This window comes from Rissa tridactyla, chromosome 3 (assembly GCF_028500815.1).
Source record: "Rissa tridactyla isolate bRisTri1 chromosome 3, bRisTri1.patW.cur.20221130, whole genome shotgun sequence".
NCBI classification, from domain to species: Eukaryota; Metazoa; Chordata; class Aves; order Charadriiformes; family Laridae; genus Rissa; species Rissa tridactyla.
In genome coordinates this window covers 92,414,371-92,431,081 of record NC_071468.1, presented here as the reverse complement: position 1 = coordinate 92,431,081, position 16,711 = coordinate 92,414,371, and the positions used below count along the sequence as shown (strand labels likewise).

The 16,711-nt window shown below is 38.6% G+C and overlaps 1 protein-coding gene across 6 annotated transcripts in view; it reads right to left on the bottom strand.

The window, feature by feature from the left end:
* Positions 1 to 849: 849 nt before the first annotated feature.
* COL12A1 (collagen type XII alpha 1 chain) overlaps positions 850 to 16,711 on the bottom strand; it is a 101,848-nt gene continuing 85,986 nt past the window's right edge. For 4 of the 6 annotated variants that reach the window (XM_054196528.1, XM_054196532.1, XM_054196527.1 and 1 more), the window contains 8 exons: positions 16,647 to 16,700; positions 15,408 to 15,479; positions 8,692 to 8,727; positions 8,515 to 8,581; positions 6,700 to 6,888; positions 5,546 to 5,614; positions 4,325 to 4,495; positions 850 to 1,937 (listed from right to left, as the gene is read on the bottom strand). In XM_054196528.1, coding sequence (XP_054052503.1) covers positions 1,756 to 1,937; positions 4,325 to 4,495; positions 5,546 to 5,614; positions 6,700 to 6,888; positions 8,515 to 8,581; positions 8,692 to 8,727; positions 15,408 to 15,479; positions 16,647 to 16,700 — 840 coding nt within the window. In that variant the 3' untranslated portion in view covers positions 850 to 1,755. Of the gene's footprint in view, positions 3,964 to 4,324; positions 4,496 to 5,545; positions 5,615 to 6,699; positions 6,889 to 8,514; positions 8,582 to 8,691; positions 8,728 to 15,407; positions 15,480 to 16,646; positions 16,701 to 16,711 lie in introns of all 6 variants that reach the window. The other 2 variants (XM_054196529.1, XM_054196530.1) reach the window with 2 other exon arrangements.

Below are 16,711 nucleotides of genomic sequence, written 5' to 3'. Positions count from 1 at the left end.
AGTGAATGGGAAGCCAGCCTGCACATTTAGCTTCACTTCTGTGGCAGCTGTCTTGCACGATACTAATAAACGGCATTCCAGCTTTCCCAATGAAGTCAAAAAGCTTTGCTCCAGGTCCTATTGCAAAAGCCATTTCTACTTCTAAGACAGACCTTGGCTAAGATACCCTGGACAGGAAGGATCACCACCAGTTCACTCTCTCCTCCTCAGTTACCAAGTGACTCTTCTGGTCCGACGCAGTTTTGTTCTTTTCCAAATCATCCTTGTCACCCTCTCTAGGAAAAGCTGCATCACTGTGATCAAAGCTTGTGCAGGCACAGATGACGTCCTGAGAAGACAGTAGCCAGTTCATGGATGGTCCCATCAGGATGTAGCTCAGCAAACACCAGACACCCACTTCCTCAAGCGAGCTCTTTGCCCACACTGAACTCAGCGCTGCCGTGGCTACAATGCCCACAGCACATGAGGAATTAAAAGTTTGTGTGGCTTTAGGTACTCACTGCAGGCCAAGTAGTTCCTCAGGTGGAAAGAGTCTCTCTCTCTCTCTGCAACAGCCACCCATCAGAACGCCCAAAAAAGACAGCAACTGAAGCTCAAAGCCTCTCTTCTGTTTTCTTCACCAAAAGCCTTGCAGATTGAATTTTTTAAGTCTTATACCTCAGACAGAGGAAGCCTCTCCTCTTTCATCCACCCACCTCTAGACACCACAGCCCAAATAGCTATTTTAAGACTGTTCCCACTCTAGTTGATTTTGAGTACCTGGAATTTCCAAACGACTGAGTGAATAACACTAATAGAATACACACAGATCAGTCTCACCGTGCCTTTCAAAAAATGAACAGACACGTATAAATTTTCAGTAGTTTTATTGAAAAATGCCTCTTTCATTTCAGAAATAAATAATATAAGGCAGTGAAATTCACAATTTGCAGTTAAAATATAAAAGCAGCAATTCTATATCCATAGTCTTGCAAACAATTTCCAACTGCTTTTGATAACTAAGAAACATTGTATTCTGAAAAAAAAATTCCATACTAAATATACAACATAAACATGCAATTCCATCTCTGCAGGATTGACTGCAATTTGGCATAAAAGTTACTGTGTCTACAAACAAGGAGATTTCAGGCATTATTAAACCGTATCCAGTTGATACAATGATTTCAGCTACTTAATGTCTGTGGTGTTTAAAGGAGATGTATAAGAGCAGTATATGCTCTGCAAAGTGTAACTAAGAATAGAAGAAAATGACAATGACATTGGAAGGAGAGGGAACCTTTTGTTTCTTTCTTTTTTAACTAGATAATGCAGACCTGTGATCTGACCGAACTGCAAACATGCATTTGAAAAAGAAGAAAAATGTAGAGCTAAAGCAGACGGTCTGTAGAAAATTTGCAGCAGCTCTGTGGTTATTTTTGTTTTGGTTTTTTGGTTTTCTCTTTTTTATTTATTTGTTTTTACATTATTTGAATGAAAGGCAGCATTGGGATAACTGAATGCACATATTAACCTGTACGCAGCCACTATAAGCAAAAGTATTTTACAAGCGTTTCCAGAGCAATACAAAGTCTCTAGGTACACACATTGCTATCCCCACATAAGCAAGATACAAACCAGGGATGCATCTGATATGAAAAGACTGGAAAGCTACTTTGCTAAAGAAATGATGCGCTCTCCCTGTGTGTATCTGCAAATGCAAGTATAGCAAAACCAAAAAACCGCCAACCGAAAAAACCAAAACAAGACCCAGATCTTTTATGGTTCTGGTTTTGCTTTTCTTGACAGTGATCTTTTCCAGCGCATGTGCTCAGGGTATTCTGGTGAATGCATTTCAACTCCATAGTCCTCATACTCGTCCTCTCTCCTTTCTGACTCCATAGGTACTATAAAGGGTTCACCTTCAGGCTGATAGGGTCCACTTTCAGGCACGTATGGTTCTGGTTGAAAATAGTTGTCCGATTGAACATAATAGTTATCGCATGTTTGTGAATCCACAAATACAACGAAAGTTAGTTTGCCTACATAATGTTAGTCCGATCTTATTTCCATATATAATAAATATATAAATTAATAGTTCACTGGGGGTATTTTTCATTTTTTTCATGAATGCTTTTTGGCAGTAAAATAATAAAAAGTTTAAAATTAATTTTGAAAGGCTTTGTAGTTATAATACACAAAACATTGCAGAAAGAGTCTTAAATTATGCAAGGGACCAGTTATTGTAAAAGGGGAAAAAAAAAACACCAAAGCAAATCAAATAAAAATATTATTTTACAGCTACTTCAGTAAATCCAAGCACTGGACTTTATTTTAGACTGCGTAATTAGTAGAAGACATGGAGCAGGTAAAATGAACGGGGGGGTTGGCATATACTAATTTTCTCTGAGAATGGGAAAGTAAATGTAGATATAACTATCATCACCAGCGGCAATATACAGTACATGTCATTTTCTCGTGCTGTTCCTCGTAACAAACCGAGTTACAGCTGGTGCTTCAGGAACACCAAAAACTACAGCAAAACAGAAGAAAAATAATTATAAAACTTTGGTATTTATAACTGCAGTTACAGAATCCAACAAGATTACATATAAAAAAGGCACATGCCCTGATTCAGACATGTTGGTAACAAGCAACAGACAGGTAGGTTTCATAAGTTGTCAAAGATGTTATTCCGGCATACAGCAAGCAGCAGCAGGCTTTTATGCAAAAGCATCATGTAGAGTTGTTAACAGATTTTAGTGGATACGGTCCCGTACAAACCATTTACAAGCCACAATTAGTTTACTATTTACATAAGTCATTTCTCATTTACCAGGTTAAATCTGTCTCTTCTAATGGCATTACCTTTGCTGGTTAGTAGTTTTATAAGCCTCCTTCACCACTGAGGCTTTTTTAAAAGTCTGGGTCTTTTTTTTTAAAAAAGAAAGACTGTCTATTTTATTATTGAAATGCAACCGGCTTAATGAATTGACATCACTGTCCTTTATCTCATTCACGAGTTGGGTTAGTAAAAAGAATCTCCCCATTCTATGAGGCCAACATGGTTCAAAAACCATATCCGTGGTGAAATATCCATACGGACTCATTTTCTAATAAGCACGTGCGCAAACATCTCAGAAACAGGATTTTCATGTATTCAAACTGTAAGCAGCACTGGCGACTTAGAAAATGTGTTAGCCGAAACCTGAAACAGGTCAAAGATGATGTTAGTCTTTTAAAAAGTCCATCTGATGTGCAAAAACATACTTTCATTCAACTAAATACATAACAGTTAAGTCATAGGCATATATTTATATATGTATACATAGCTGCTTACTAGAAAGGAGAACACTGCTGAATCACAGGTACAATTTTCTTTCTTTTTCATTTAAATAAGAATTTTGTGTGAGATCCGCACAACCACCTGGCTCTGTAACCAGCAGCACTGAGTCTGCAAGTGTGTACATATATATATATATATCTCTTTTCTTTTATTTTCTTTTCATGGGTACATGCACAATACACTAACAGCAAACCATATCCAATAGTAGTATCACATACACTAATTTTGAGATGTTGCAATGCATACATATTAATTTGTTAACAATACCGTGGTCCTGCAGGATCCCCATGTTAAAATATATTAGAATCTTTCCAGTCAGAAATTGGTGGCCGCTGTGACCCTTTATTTTGATTCCAGAAGCAGCCTACTGTTTTGAGCTACATCACAAAGTGGAAGGCTGATATGACCCAGGGCTAATCAGAGACTCCATGGCGTTTAACTCAGTAGAAATTGTAGGACAGTGGTGTTTTTCAGTTGTCTGCACTGTATCACCAAATAGATTTCCTTTGTGGGAAATTTTTATTTCAGGTATCAATTTTGTATAAATAATCCTGACATTGCTCAAAAAGAGACACACGGAAATTGCCAACCACAGCATTCTTTTTATTTTTCAAGAGAAACATGGAGAATTCAACCTTGTTCTGAAGACGATTGGAAGGGGTGGGGGTGGAGGGGAAAAAAGAAGAAGAAGAAAATGGTCACTTAAATCCTATGAGCAACATTATCAACGACTAACTGTCTATGTTTAAAAAAAAAAAAGACTAAAATATTTAATTACTACTTCCTATTTTAAGTAAACCGCATGTAACATCAAGTGAATCTGCATCAAAGTCCAAATGACTGCTCATATACCTGCACATTACAATGAGGCAGGCCTGCTCACTGCAACCACTTCCTCCTGACTCAGTATGTCCAGGCTAGCAGGACTGTCTCATGTAAAGCAGCTTAATATGAACAGCCACATCTGCAAAGGCTATTTAAGGCAAGTTGTTCATAACCTACCTGGGAATCCTTGGCCATTGTAAGGGATGCTAGCACACTGGGATGAATCACAATATCCTGGTGGCCCTGGGGGACCTCGAATACCCGCATTTCCAGGACGACCGGGCGGCCCTGGTGGTCCTCGTGATCCTGTGGAGCCTGGTGGACCAGTTCTAGACTCTCCTTGTGGACCTAATTTTAGAATTGAAAGGTTGGGGGCTTGTTTTCTTTAAGAGCTAGCTTGATAAAACAGCTAACATTACTGCTGTCTAGACTACACAGTCTAGGCTATGTCTTTGGTGAGAAAACACTTGCACTTAGTTGCTAAATGGGGGTCAGCAGAAAGAAAAACAAAAGAAAGCTAGAAATGTGACTCATCATTAGTTGCTTCCCTGTGTGTGGCTTACTTACGGATTTATTCACAGAAACTGATTTAGTAAAATTTCAGCCAAGTTAAGAAACATCAATGAATTCTCTGGTTTATTTCCCCTCCATGTAAGATACGAAGATCTCAAGGGAAACTACTAGATTAGACAAGCACACTGGTTTTCAATTAAAATATAGGAGTACATTAATTCTGCTACCCTCTAGCCCCAGGATAGATGAGGTAATGTTTTTTTTGGAACCGGTCTTATTATGGTTAGCAGAAAAGTAAAGCTTCAAGTAACAGAGGCTACAATTTGCTGCAAGCATCTGATGGGTCCTGTAATGAAAAACCATGTTGAGCTGAGTAAACTACAAGGAAACAAATGATGTAGCTGAATGCTGCCAAGGTGTCAGTGAACAAAATTGCATGATACAAAGACCAAAACGAATAGTCAAATCATCTGACTCTATCATCTGGTAACCCTGCTTGTGGGAATATTTTGAAGTCCAGGGACTATTTGTAGTTCTGTAATCACAAGTAAATAATGGAACTAGATACTGCAAAAGTATCATCTGATAACACTTACGAAAATATCCATCAAATATTTGGACAATGTATTTTCATTAAATACATTTTCACACAAGCAAGCATACCAGAAGAGTAAATTACAAGATAAAGATAAATACCTATTAGCCACATCCAAAAATCTTTCTGAATTGCCCTTTTTTGTAGGGGTTTCCAGTAAACTCTAATAAAAAACATGAACTGAACAGAGTAAAGCATGTTCGTTCACTACATGTAGTCTGGTTGCCTATGAAGAAACATTGTCTTTTTCTCCTACTTTTCTGTAATCTGATAAAACAAGAAATATTTACCAGGTGGTCCCGGCAAACCTCGTGGTCCTTGAGATCCAGTCCCTCTTTCACCTTTCTCTCCAGGCATTCCTATAAAATAAAATTTAAAAAAGCAATAAAAACCAAAGGAAGGAAACTACATCAACAAATATTTCTTTATGCTCTCATTGATATTAATATTTAGTTCCCATTATTTAATGTAACAAGGCTGGTCAAACCTTATTTTGAACAGATGTCCAAATGTGCATTTGGGAAAATAATTTGGATATAAATATACTAACCTACAAATAAAGTAGTATGCAGAGGTAATTTAGTGTGAATAAACTTTCTCAAACATAGAAAAGTCTTTGATATACTTAAAATACCACAGAACCTTATTATTTTAAATTACAAACAGGAAGGTATTTTCAAGCTTGCATACTTCTGCTATAAAGGATGCTTTAGACCTTCTTAGAAACAGTTATGATGAAGTTTAAGAAAGAGCAGAACTCAGAAATTCATTCTTCCTTGATTTTTTTAAGTCTATTTTAAAGATTATACTAACACATATGCCAGAAAACACAGCACTGAGTCTATGCTACAGTAGAGTAGCTGCAATAAGCAAAGGCCACAATGCAGGACAGTACAGACACTCCATGTCATTGCAGGGGTCCAAGGTAGCCACAAAATGGGTTTACACATATGCTCAAACTCAATTCAGAGTTGCTTCCCTCCCTCAGAACACTGCATAGAGCCAAGGATGTAGACCTAATTCTTTCAACTCCTACTTTTTATTCTTGGTAATGACTCATTTTCTCTCTTAATCACAGTTCTGTTCTGCAAAGAGTTGTGTTACTCCAAACAGCCTTTCAAGATGTAGCTGTTTAGTGCCAGAAGAGTTCTGAGAACATTCACTTTCCTGGGATATCCTGTGGAAGCCTGAGACAGCAGCCAAGATGTTATACCAACTTGTGATTCATGAAACACGAGCAGGGGAGAGACAGAGGAAAACACTGCCGTAATTAACCTTGTCCTCAAGAACATCAGTGTCCCTCAGTTGCATTGCAACTGACCTAACAGGCGAATGCTAGCAGTGGGCTTCCTAGTCTGACATGGTAAAGGGATCAGACTGCTCCTCTGGCAGCCTCTGCACTATGTCCACTGTGAAATATACAGCTGCCTTGGAATTTACTCACCTCTTTCACCGGGTGGTCCTTGGACCCCAGGAGGCCCTGGGAATCCCGGTCTTCCTCCAGGTCCAGGCTCTCCTCTTGTCCCAGCAGCTCCTGGGGGACCAGGTGGTCCTGGTGGCCCTGGCTGGTTACGATTTGAATAATAATCGTTCGGGATCTGATTCAGCATTTGATTGAACCGGCTCATTTGACCTTCAAAAAGGAAAGAAAAATAAAGAAAAATAAAAAAAGTTCAATAAACTATGTGAAATGAGTGAAAGTCTTTTATCAGAGTGGAAAGGAATAACAAATCATCTCTCTTCGTTAAATCCTATCCTTGTTGCCATTCAATAAATTAGCAGCGAACTGGTACAGATGAATTAGAAAGACTTAAGATGAATATCTGATAAAAAGGCTGAACATAAATGGAGGAGGGAGGGAAGAAAGGTAAGGGGGATTCTGGAAGCCAATAACATTAATCAAAATTAATTTTAAAGGGATTAAAGTCACAAAATACACATTTGTTTACAACATTCTTGCCATCACAGCTCTTATTAAGAGTTTCTACTCTGAAGAACAGAAATGAGTTGTTACACTTCAAAAGGTGGAGTATCACATTTCTATGTACTTTCAGAGCTCTGAAGCTACCACAAACACAGTATAAACTTTTCACATGTAGAGCAAGCAGCGCACAGCCTATGAAGTTGCTTTCTTAAGCCTGTAGGATGCACAGGCTTCTACCTATATGCCTTCTGCATATAGGCAAATTTCATTTCCAAATAAATGTGTCTGAACAAACGCAACAGTATTGTGTAGCTATGCAGAAATGAGCCCTTAATGGTGGGGGTGGGGGTGTGTGTGTGCGCGTGCGCCACATCTAACCCTACTTGATTAGTGTAATGTGTCAGTCCTATCATAACCCTGAAAAGATCAGCTGAATATGAAAAAAAAAAATAAGGCAGGGATGTTCAAAAAAGAGGTGCTAAAAGAACTCAGGTAACACATCATAAGCCTAGTATGTTCATGAATGTACTTTTCTTCCGCTGTGATAGGTAACTAATGGATGCATTTCAAATAGCAGCCACCCCAGACATTTTAAAGGACATGCTGTCCCCATTCCTGTACACAAGCACTGCTAACGAACCAAAAGGTACATCTGTTTACCTCAATCAGCACTTGCCCTTGTCATAGAAATAATATTAAGAACAATTTATGGGCACATTTGTCTCTGCCCCCCTCAGCAGATCTACTGATGGCAAAGAAAGCCTCTGTAGAGAACGCTTTCACGGACTGCAGAGCTGCACCCTGTGGCAGTAGAGGACTGCAATTCAATTTGGAGTCCTTATCCAAATAAGTATCATTTTCCCTTGCATAACACAGCTGATTCTGTGCACAGTATTTACCCAACACTCATCTGTCTTTTCCTGCTAGCAAAGTACCTGCAGTGAGCATCCTTTTTCTCACTGATTCCCTCCTCCTGAAGATAAGACATGTCTAATGAAAAAACGTATATTGATTTTATGACAAAGATGAAGTAATTTTGGACCAGACTGACAAAAGGAAAGTCACTTTCCTTGAACAGAGCATTAGACTTGCATGCGTATTTCCAAAGGTCACAGATTAGTTCACGATCAAGCTAGTCATCTGGATCTGGCAAAAATTTAGTGCTACATTTTTTTCCACCAACTCATTGGCATTGGACAGCTATCAGATCACTCATGTTCTTGCTATGCTCTGTGGCCAGTATCTCTCACCTTCAATTTAAACCACTGTTTTCTCTTTGAACAAACAAAGTAATAAATTATTAGTATGAGCAACAAAGCAAGCAACACTGTTTACCATTTATCAGTTGTTCACAAACTTGTCTTGCAACTGCTCGCATCATGTTCTGAGAAGCAATGTCACCCTAAATAATCAAAACCAAACCAAGTGTTTTATTAGCAAGTGTCTGTGCTTTTAAAGACATAGTGTTTAATTAAAAGAATCTGAGAAAAACTGACTTTAAAGCAGACTTACTCTGTCACCTTTTTCTCCCTTCATTCCAGGTGCACCCTAAAACAAATACAGTAAAAATAAAAACAACTGAAGGATTATGTCATTCCACCCCACCTACAGGTTTGATATATGCAATTTTAGAAAACATTTTGACTCCTTCAAGAAGACAGACCTGGTCCTCCTTGAACTTTACATTTCAGAGATGCTACAGCAGGTGCCAAAAAAGACTGGACAAGCAGTGATCTTTTCGTATAATCAAACACACTGACATGCAGAAGAAAAAGATCTGAAGGAAAAATTCAAACCAGAGCCAAAGAAACTGATGTATTCTGACACTGGGAGCATACTGGCAATTTGAAAGTTGAATTTCTAGCATTCCACTTCTGTAAATGGTGAATAGTCTTGTGTGAATTATATATGACTGTTTAAGTCTTAAGCCAACTCATCGATAAAGAAGGTAAGCTAGGAAGAATAACATGTGTGTAGGAAGGGTAGCTGTCTCCTTAACACAGACCCTGTGTTAAGCAAAGAAGCGCTATGCAGAGATGACACATAAGATCGACAGATGCCATTAAGCGCTTATTATATTTATAACGACAGCTTCCCTGCTAATTCTCAACCTTTTCTGGTCGTACGATAGCCTCATAGAAGTCTTAGCTTGAGCTACTTTATAATTATTGACATTTTCCAAGAGCTAACTTTTGTCTAACAGCAATTTCCATTGGCCTTTGAATATTCTAGTGGGTTTTATGGGTTTTTTGGTTTTCAAGAATACTATGTAAGAAGCCAACCAGAAGGACTGATTCTAGTTTTTATGTATGTATGTGTCCATGGCCAGAAAAACTTCAGGTACACTGTAAAGATGTTTTTAAATGCTGAACTGGAGATATGCAAGCACAATGTACTCTGCAAACAAAATTTTGAGTGCGCCTCTCACACAACATTCCAAGATTTTAGCCTTATGTTTGCATTCCACTGCTAGCAAAGGAAAGCATCAAGAGAGAGCAAATCATACTTTCCAAAGAAAATGTAATTACGATGCTGGGTATGATGGATTTTTAAAGATTTTCAAAACAGACAGCAATGATCTCAGAAGGATGTTTATCACTTGCTTTGATCTATTTGACATTATTTTGGCCACAGTAAAAATGGCAAATGCCCATTTAAAATAAGTAAAAAATTAGATTCACGGTCATTTGGTTTAGCCACTAGGTCACTCTTTAAAAAATTATTCTTTCAATTGTGACATCAAAATACAAAAGAAAAAAAAAGAAAATTGCATTTCCTGCAAGACCTCCTTAGGAAGCTGTCACGAATAGCTCTTCCAATGCTCTTGAATACTCACTGTGACAAATACCATGTGTGCCAAATTCCAGGGTAGTACAAATAAAATTTTGCCCTAAACTATGGCTCCTTAAGCGCCCAGTGTGAGTTTTACAGGTGACTGCAGTGGATGCAGAGTTAGGCCACAGCTGAGTCCTCCTAAAAATCACAGGTAAACTCACCTGCCAGAATGTGTCCAAAGAGCACAAGAGCTTTGTTAGTCAAGCAAAAAGGGGCTAGTATGAGTTCAAATAGATTTTCACTTGTAGCCTAAATGACTATTTGCACATAAGGTATATTTCAAAGGTGAAGACCAGTTTGGTCATCTTCTGCTCTGCATGGATCTCCACACAGTTACACATACATCCTAGGTATTACTGCTTTTTAAATTGTAGTATTTCTTTAAGGAGCCTGTTTATCACCATTTACAAAGCAAAGGCTAAGTGTGGGCTGCAGCTGTTTCTCATAACATTCCCACAGTACCCACAATTAATTTCAACAACACAAGACAACAAATCATTCCACTGAGGTCACAGAGGATGCAATTCGAATGCGGTGGCACTGCTTCATAGACTTCCATCAAGGTTTTCGGCAAAACAAGTTCCCATGGGTTATGTCGGGGTGTGAACTCGGTACGCTACCCGAGCTTCTCTGCAGCAGTGCTGCATACACCTACCCCATGACACGCCACAGGAAAAACGAGGCAGCTCATCCATCAGTGAGTTAAGCAGTTGGCATACCGTACATTTGCATCAGGCATAACAGATCGTTCACACAAAATTAGTTGTACAGACTCAAATGAAAGATGTGCCACTAGAATAAATTATGCCACCAATGAGACAGTTACTAATATGTAAACAATATACCCAGCAAACCGATGAATATTCTCTCCCTTCTGTCCTTCGCTCTTTCATCTGTATCTTTTCTTACTCTGTGAAGTCCACAGGGAAAAGGTCTGTCTTTTAGTTTAGCTTAGCACAGCCACATGCTGAAACAGACCATGGACTTGTAAATGCCGTAACCACATAAATAAGCTGTAACAATTAAAACTACCCAGAAAATATGACATTTCTACCTGTCATTCTCTAATTAAATTGTGATAAATACTGATGTACTGAAGCTCTAAAAGATATGTAATTTGACTCTCAATTCAGACATTAATGCCTCAGTCATAAACTATCACTTTTATCTGAAATATCAATTGAATAGAATTGCAGGTTTTTCAGTTGCCCTAGTCTGTAGTATGAAAATCTGGGGGAAAAAATATTAACAAATTATTTGGTGTTTCTCCTTGTGTTTGAAACTTGGCAACTTTTGGCTATTTTCTGAAAGCATATTCATTTGACGTTATCTGCTTATTATAACACCTGCTCATTCTAATTCTCATTCTTTCTAAGGCTTTCATGGTACAACCTTGTATTGTTTTGAGTGGAAGAAAATCATGCAGTATGTTTTCTTGATTATTCACTAGGTAAGTGCAAGCACTAGAAATCAGATTTCTGGTCTACTATCCCACCAATATTCTAATAACTACTTAAAATGCCCTGTTCCGATGAATTCACTTGCTAGCTCATTCATACAACAGAACTATACACAGAAGAGAAAAGAGAAATTAAGCAAACTTAAAACGTTCAAATCCTATCTACTGTTTCTGGCAATATTTTTGCTGACCAGTCAAGAAAAGTTCCTCCTGCCTTCAGCCACAAGCTATGTTGGTAAGACAGGAAGGCGCTCTGGTAACAAACGCACAACATTGCTCCAAAGTATTGACAGCAAAGGTCCCCCAGCTAGAAAAATGCTATGGCTATTCCTTAATTATAAGTGATATATAGTCAACTTTACAATTCATTGTATATAGTCAACTTTACAATTCATCTTCAATTTGTGACCTTGCAAAGATACAATGATTCAACTTGATGATTGGAAATCTATGAGCTATTCCAAACTAACTCTAAAATTTGAAGATTAGAGGCTGACTAGCTATGTTAACAATAAAGTTCATTTTCTACCTGGATGTTTTAGAAATATGATTTCCAAAAAATAATAACAACTGCAATTGCTGAGTTGCTATTTGCATCTTCCTCCCACTTGGTTATATTCTTCTTGAATTTCAGTTTATTTTCTTTTAATAGACAAAAACGTGCAATTTAGCCAACTGCTTGCCAGCATTTTGAGAAGCAGCAGCTGCTGCTGACATTCTGTTTTGTTGATATCCTGCAATGAAGGAGTCACTTGGGGTCAGTGTGTGGAAAAGCTAGTTTATGCTGCATGTGGGATTTTTCTGAGCTGTGGGATGAAGGCTGGGGCTACAGCAAAGTTCTATGGCTGAAGGAGGACAAAACAAAGGAAATTTTGCTATTTTTACTTTGAAAGATAATGTGCTCAATTGTTTCCCCCAAAAGAATGTTTTTTGCTCCCCACAAGAACCACCAGTTCACTGCTCCCAAAGCAGTGTCTTTTTGAGACTTCATCTAGGATGTCTGCACAGATGGATACAAGATCAGTAAACACATGGCAGCAGAGAATGGAAAATGCTCAAAAGCTGCATTTAACTCACAACAAACATCCCTGCTAGGGATTAACCTCTAGAGGTTTTCACAGTCTATTTGGTCCTGGAGACATCAGTCTAATAGCACCTTATATATAAAACATGAATGCCTTGCACTATTTCCTGGGGACCTTCTAGACCCTGTTGTCACAGAGTCTGTTTCATAAACAAGACACCTCTACCCTAAGACCACTTAGTCTGCCTACACATCCATTACCATTTTCACCCTCACACCTATAAAACAGTACTGGAACTTTTCTTCTCTGATAGTCCAAGATCTTCTATTTCCCATAACAATTTTTCACAGGAAACATATCCGTTTCTTCTTGAGCTAATATCCTCTTTTAGATTAATGACTCTTTCTTACCCTTGATGGTTGTTACCCTATGTTATATTTACGGAAATTTTCACTCTCTGTTGGACGAGATAGACAGAGGACAGATATTTTAGTCTCCTTGAGGATAGTCAGTGCTCAATTCCTAATAGATTACTGACTCGTTTGTGTTCTTACTGTTCCTTTTTCAGTCATTTTGTTACTACAATGAAAAAACACCTGAGTTTTGGAACTTATAGAATCATAGAATTGTTAGCATTGGAAGGGACCTTAAAGATCATCTAGTTCCAACTCCCCTGCCATGGGCAGGGACACCTCCCACTAGACCAGGCTGCTCAGAGCCCCATCCAGCCTGGCCTTAAAAACTTCCAGGGATGGGTCTTCCACCACCTCACTTGGCAACCTGTTCCAGTGTCTCACCACCCTCATGGTGAAGAACTTCTCCCTAATGTCCAGTCTGAATCAACCCATCTCTAGTTTTAATCCATTCCCTCTAGTCCTACCATTACCTGACATCCTAAAAAATCCCTCACCAGCTTTCTTGTAGGCCCCCTTAAGATACTGGTAGTCCACTATAAGGTCTGGTATGCCACTATAAGGTCTCCTTGGAGCCTTCTTTTCTCAAACTTGGAATATTGGAAGTACTTATAAGCAGATAATGAAGTCAAATTTCCTATTTCCATGAAAATTCAGTTAACACTTCAAGTATCAACTTGTTCTAGTATAAGTACAGATTAAAGTAATATTTACAGCCACATTCGTGGTGTGGTCTGCCTCAGCTTAGCACATTAGTGTTATTTAACACATCAGGAGAGAGATTCCATTGACTGCATTCACTGAGAATGTCTTCACAACACCAAGGCTCTTCATAATTTACATGTAGCTGTGTATCTTTTGCCTGGGGTATAATGTCCCTTGCTTTGTAGGGGTCTTTCACCTGACTTGCGCTGCATAGTGCCAGCAATACAGATTGTTCAGGTAGAGGAAAAAATGGCAGGATCTGGTCGAAAATTATTTACTCCTTTTATTTACCAGAGGCAATGTGAAGCTTTATTGTCTTTCTCCAGGACAGGAAGTAACAAATTCAGGCAAGCCTGAACTATGATTTATGACACCACAAGTTGCATTTGGCCATTAGGCTGCACCTTTGGCAATTCTAATACTAAACACAAAGGAAAGGCGTTGAAATTCTGTCCACCAGGAGTCTGATAAAACATCTGTGCAAGGTGCAAGCCAGAATTCCTGCTGGGATCTGTTCTAGAAACATAAGAAATGGTAAATATGATGCACAGTGTCACATTACAAGAAAGTGCAATAACTGGAAAAAAAAATGTATTTCTAACTGAAAGGAACTCTTCAGATTAGAGCGTAGGAGAACTTATACATCGTGCTTGGACAGGAGTTGACTGCCTTGCTTTGCAAAATCACTGAAACTGGGCTTGTAGACAAAGTTCTTTCTATGCACCTGCAGAAAATCTTTGCTCTGAACTGAGTCAGTTATCCAGTGTCCCAGGTGAAGGAAAAGTTGAGTACACCTGGTAGTTTGAAGCTCACTTGTGAACAAACCACAGCACCTTGTGCCCCAGCTACGTCTATCAAGCATCTGACCTGGCAGGAATTTTACATTAGCAATGTACGTCTAAAGGCAGGAAAGCTTCAGTGCTTTCCTAAGACGCTCAACGTCCTCTACTGAAAGGAGAAATGGGATTTATAGGTATGAGAACGTATGTATGAGAAAATGACCCAGTTTCCAGGTGTTCCTAGGAACTTCCACTTCATAACCATCAAGCTGTCCAGACTACTATATATTCTTCCAAATTATCTATCTATCGTATACACAATGACATTGAAGTGGGATGGAAAATTCTGGCTGATTGCCAGACATTAAGGTACAAGTAATGAATGACTTCCTGTTTCAATTGCTGTCTCCACTCCTGACTCAAACATCCTATAAATGAATCCATTCAAATTTCTGCTGAAACTGTTGGTGGGAGGCAGCACCTCCCGCTCTTTCTCCCTGTTCAGGATGCACTTTAACTTTAAAGGTTTGAATAGAACCCACAGAAACCACCCCCTCCCCCCAAGTAATTTTGAAATCACATTATAAAAAACACAAAACACTTGCAAAACAGAAATGATTATGTAACATTATCAAAGATTGTTCATTTTCAGCAGTAAACCACTTTTATACTATATACACACATACACAAATATAAAGACTTTCCAGTCATTTTGCTGACCCAGTTCTTCCTGCTTATGCAGTGTAGGAATATATATCTTGGCACGTAATAGTCCATGATCTTTTTAGTGGAAACCACAGACCACAATTTCCAGCCCCAACTATTAAACTCAGCAAAATGGCATACTGTAAAAATAAAACTGATAGAAAAAAAGGCTTGCGGTCTTAGGTCAGCTCCATTGTATTAACCACTGTCATAAGTGCAAGACAAGTATTTAAAGCAAGGAGCAGTCTCATATTCATCAACAGACTGTAATTTTAAATTTGATACTATAAGTGTATCATTATCTTACTGGTGTCCCACGATCTCCTGGCTTCCCTGGTTTTCCACTTGGGCCAGCAACTCCTGGAACTCCTGGGGCACCCTACAGCAGAAGACATGTAAATTGAATTGTGGAAATCCACAATGGCCTAAGTGCTAATAAGAAATGTGTTGTTGTAGTGAGTGCAAAGCAATACTGAAAATGTCAGGTTTTGGGTGTTTTTTTCTGTTAAATACAGATCAGGCTTGAAAACTTTCCTCCAGAAAAAATGGTTTGTTTCTTCACAGACGTGTCCTTTTACATAACACCAGTTTAACAGGCATTTCTGAATCTAAAAATGTGTCTGTATGTTTTTTCTATTGCTCCTAATGACAGATTCCTAAAGCAGTACAAGACAGTTTGGCCTTCTAACTTCATCTAGGAGGTCTGTGATCCGTGTAAAAGTCCACAAGAAGCCCATAAAATTCATTCTAGTGATACTAGATAAATATGAACAAATAAAAGACCGGTGTTAGGTTATATGATAAAAGCTTATCTGCACACCCCCAAAAGAGCACCAGAAAGACAAACATGGGGGAGCAGGGGCAGCCCAAATAATACCATGCCCTAGCGACTCCTGTCTATATAAATATACGTGGTAAAAATGTGCGCTCTGTGTACATGTGCCTACTGACAATACATCTTCTGACTCACTACTGGTTGGAACTGGTAACATGGAGCTGCAGCAACTTGCTTATCTCAGGCTGTCTGATCCAGCATAACATGTTTTTCTCTAACAACCAGCACCTTTTCTAACGTGATCCCACAAAATAATGTGGGATCACGTTAGAAATGATGTGGGAACAATCAATGTGGGAACATAGCTACAATGAAGTATCTTTTTCAGCAAAAAACAATCCTCAAATACTCTTGTCAAGAAAAAAAAAATGCATTGACAGCATTTTTTTTCACCGGACTACAAGTAATAAGCTGATTGGCTTCCGTAGACCTAGCTATGCATTTAAAGATCATGGCTAAAGAACCAAGAAATATGTTTCTTCCCTTATTTACACTGGCAGAAATCAGTTTCAAAACATCTCTTATGAATGTTTGTGAAGACATGCTTTGCGCAGCTGTCTGCTCACCTTTTACTGAGAGTTTCACAGATCCATTTAGGATATTAAACAAAGGATCCATTTCATATTTGATAGAAACTGAAAATGTCAATGTGGCTCTTTCTGGGCTCAGGTCTCTTATTTCAGAGTGTATCAAAGACAAAATTATATTTACCGCTGGTCCTGGTGGGCCTCTGGGACCTGTGGGACCATCTTTTCCTGTGAAACCCTATTCAAAAA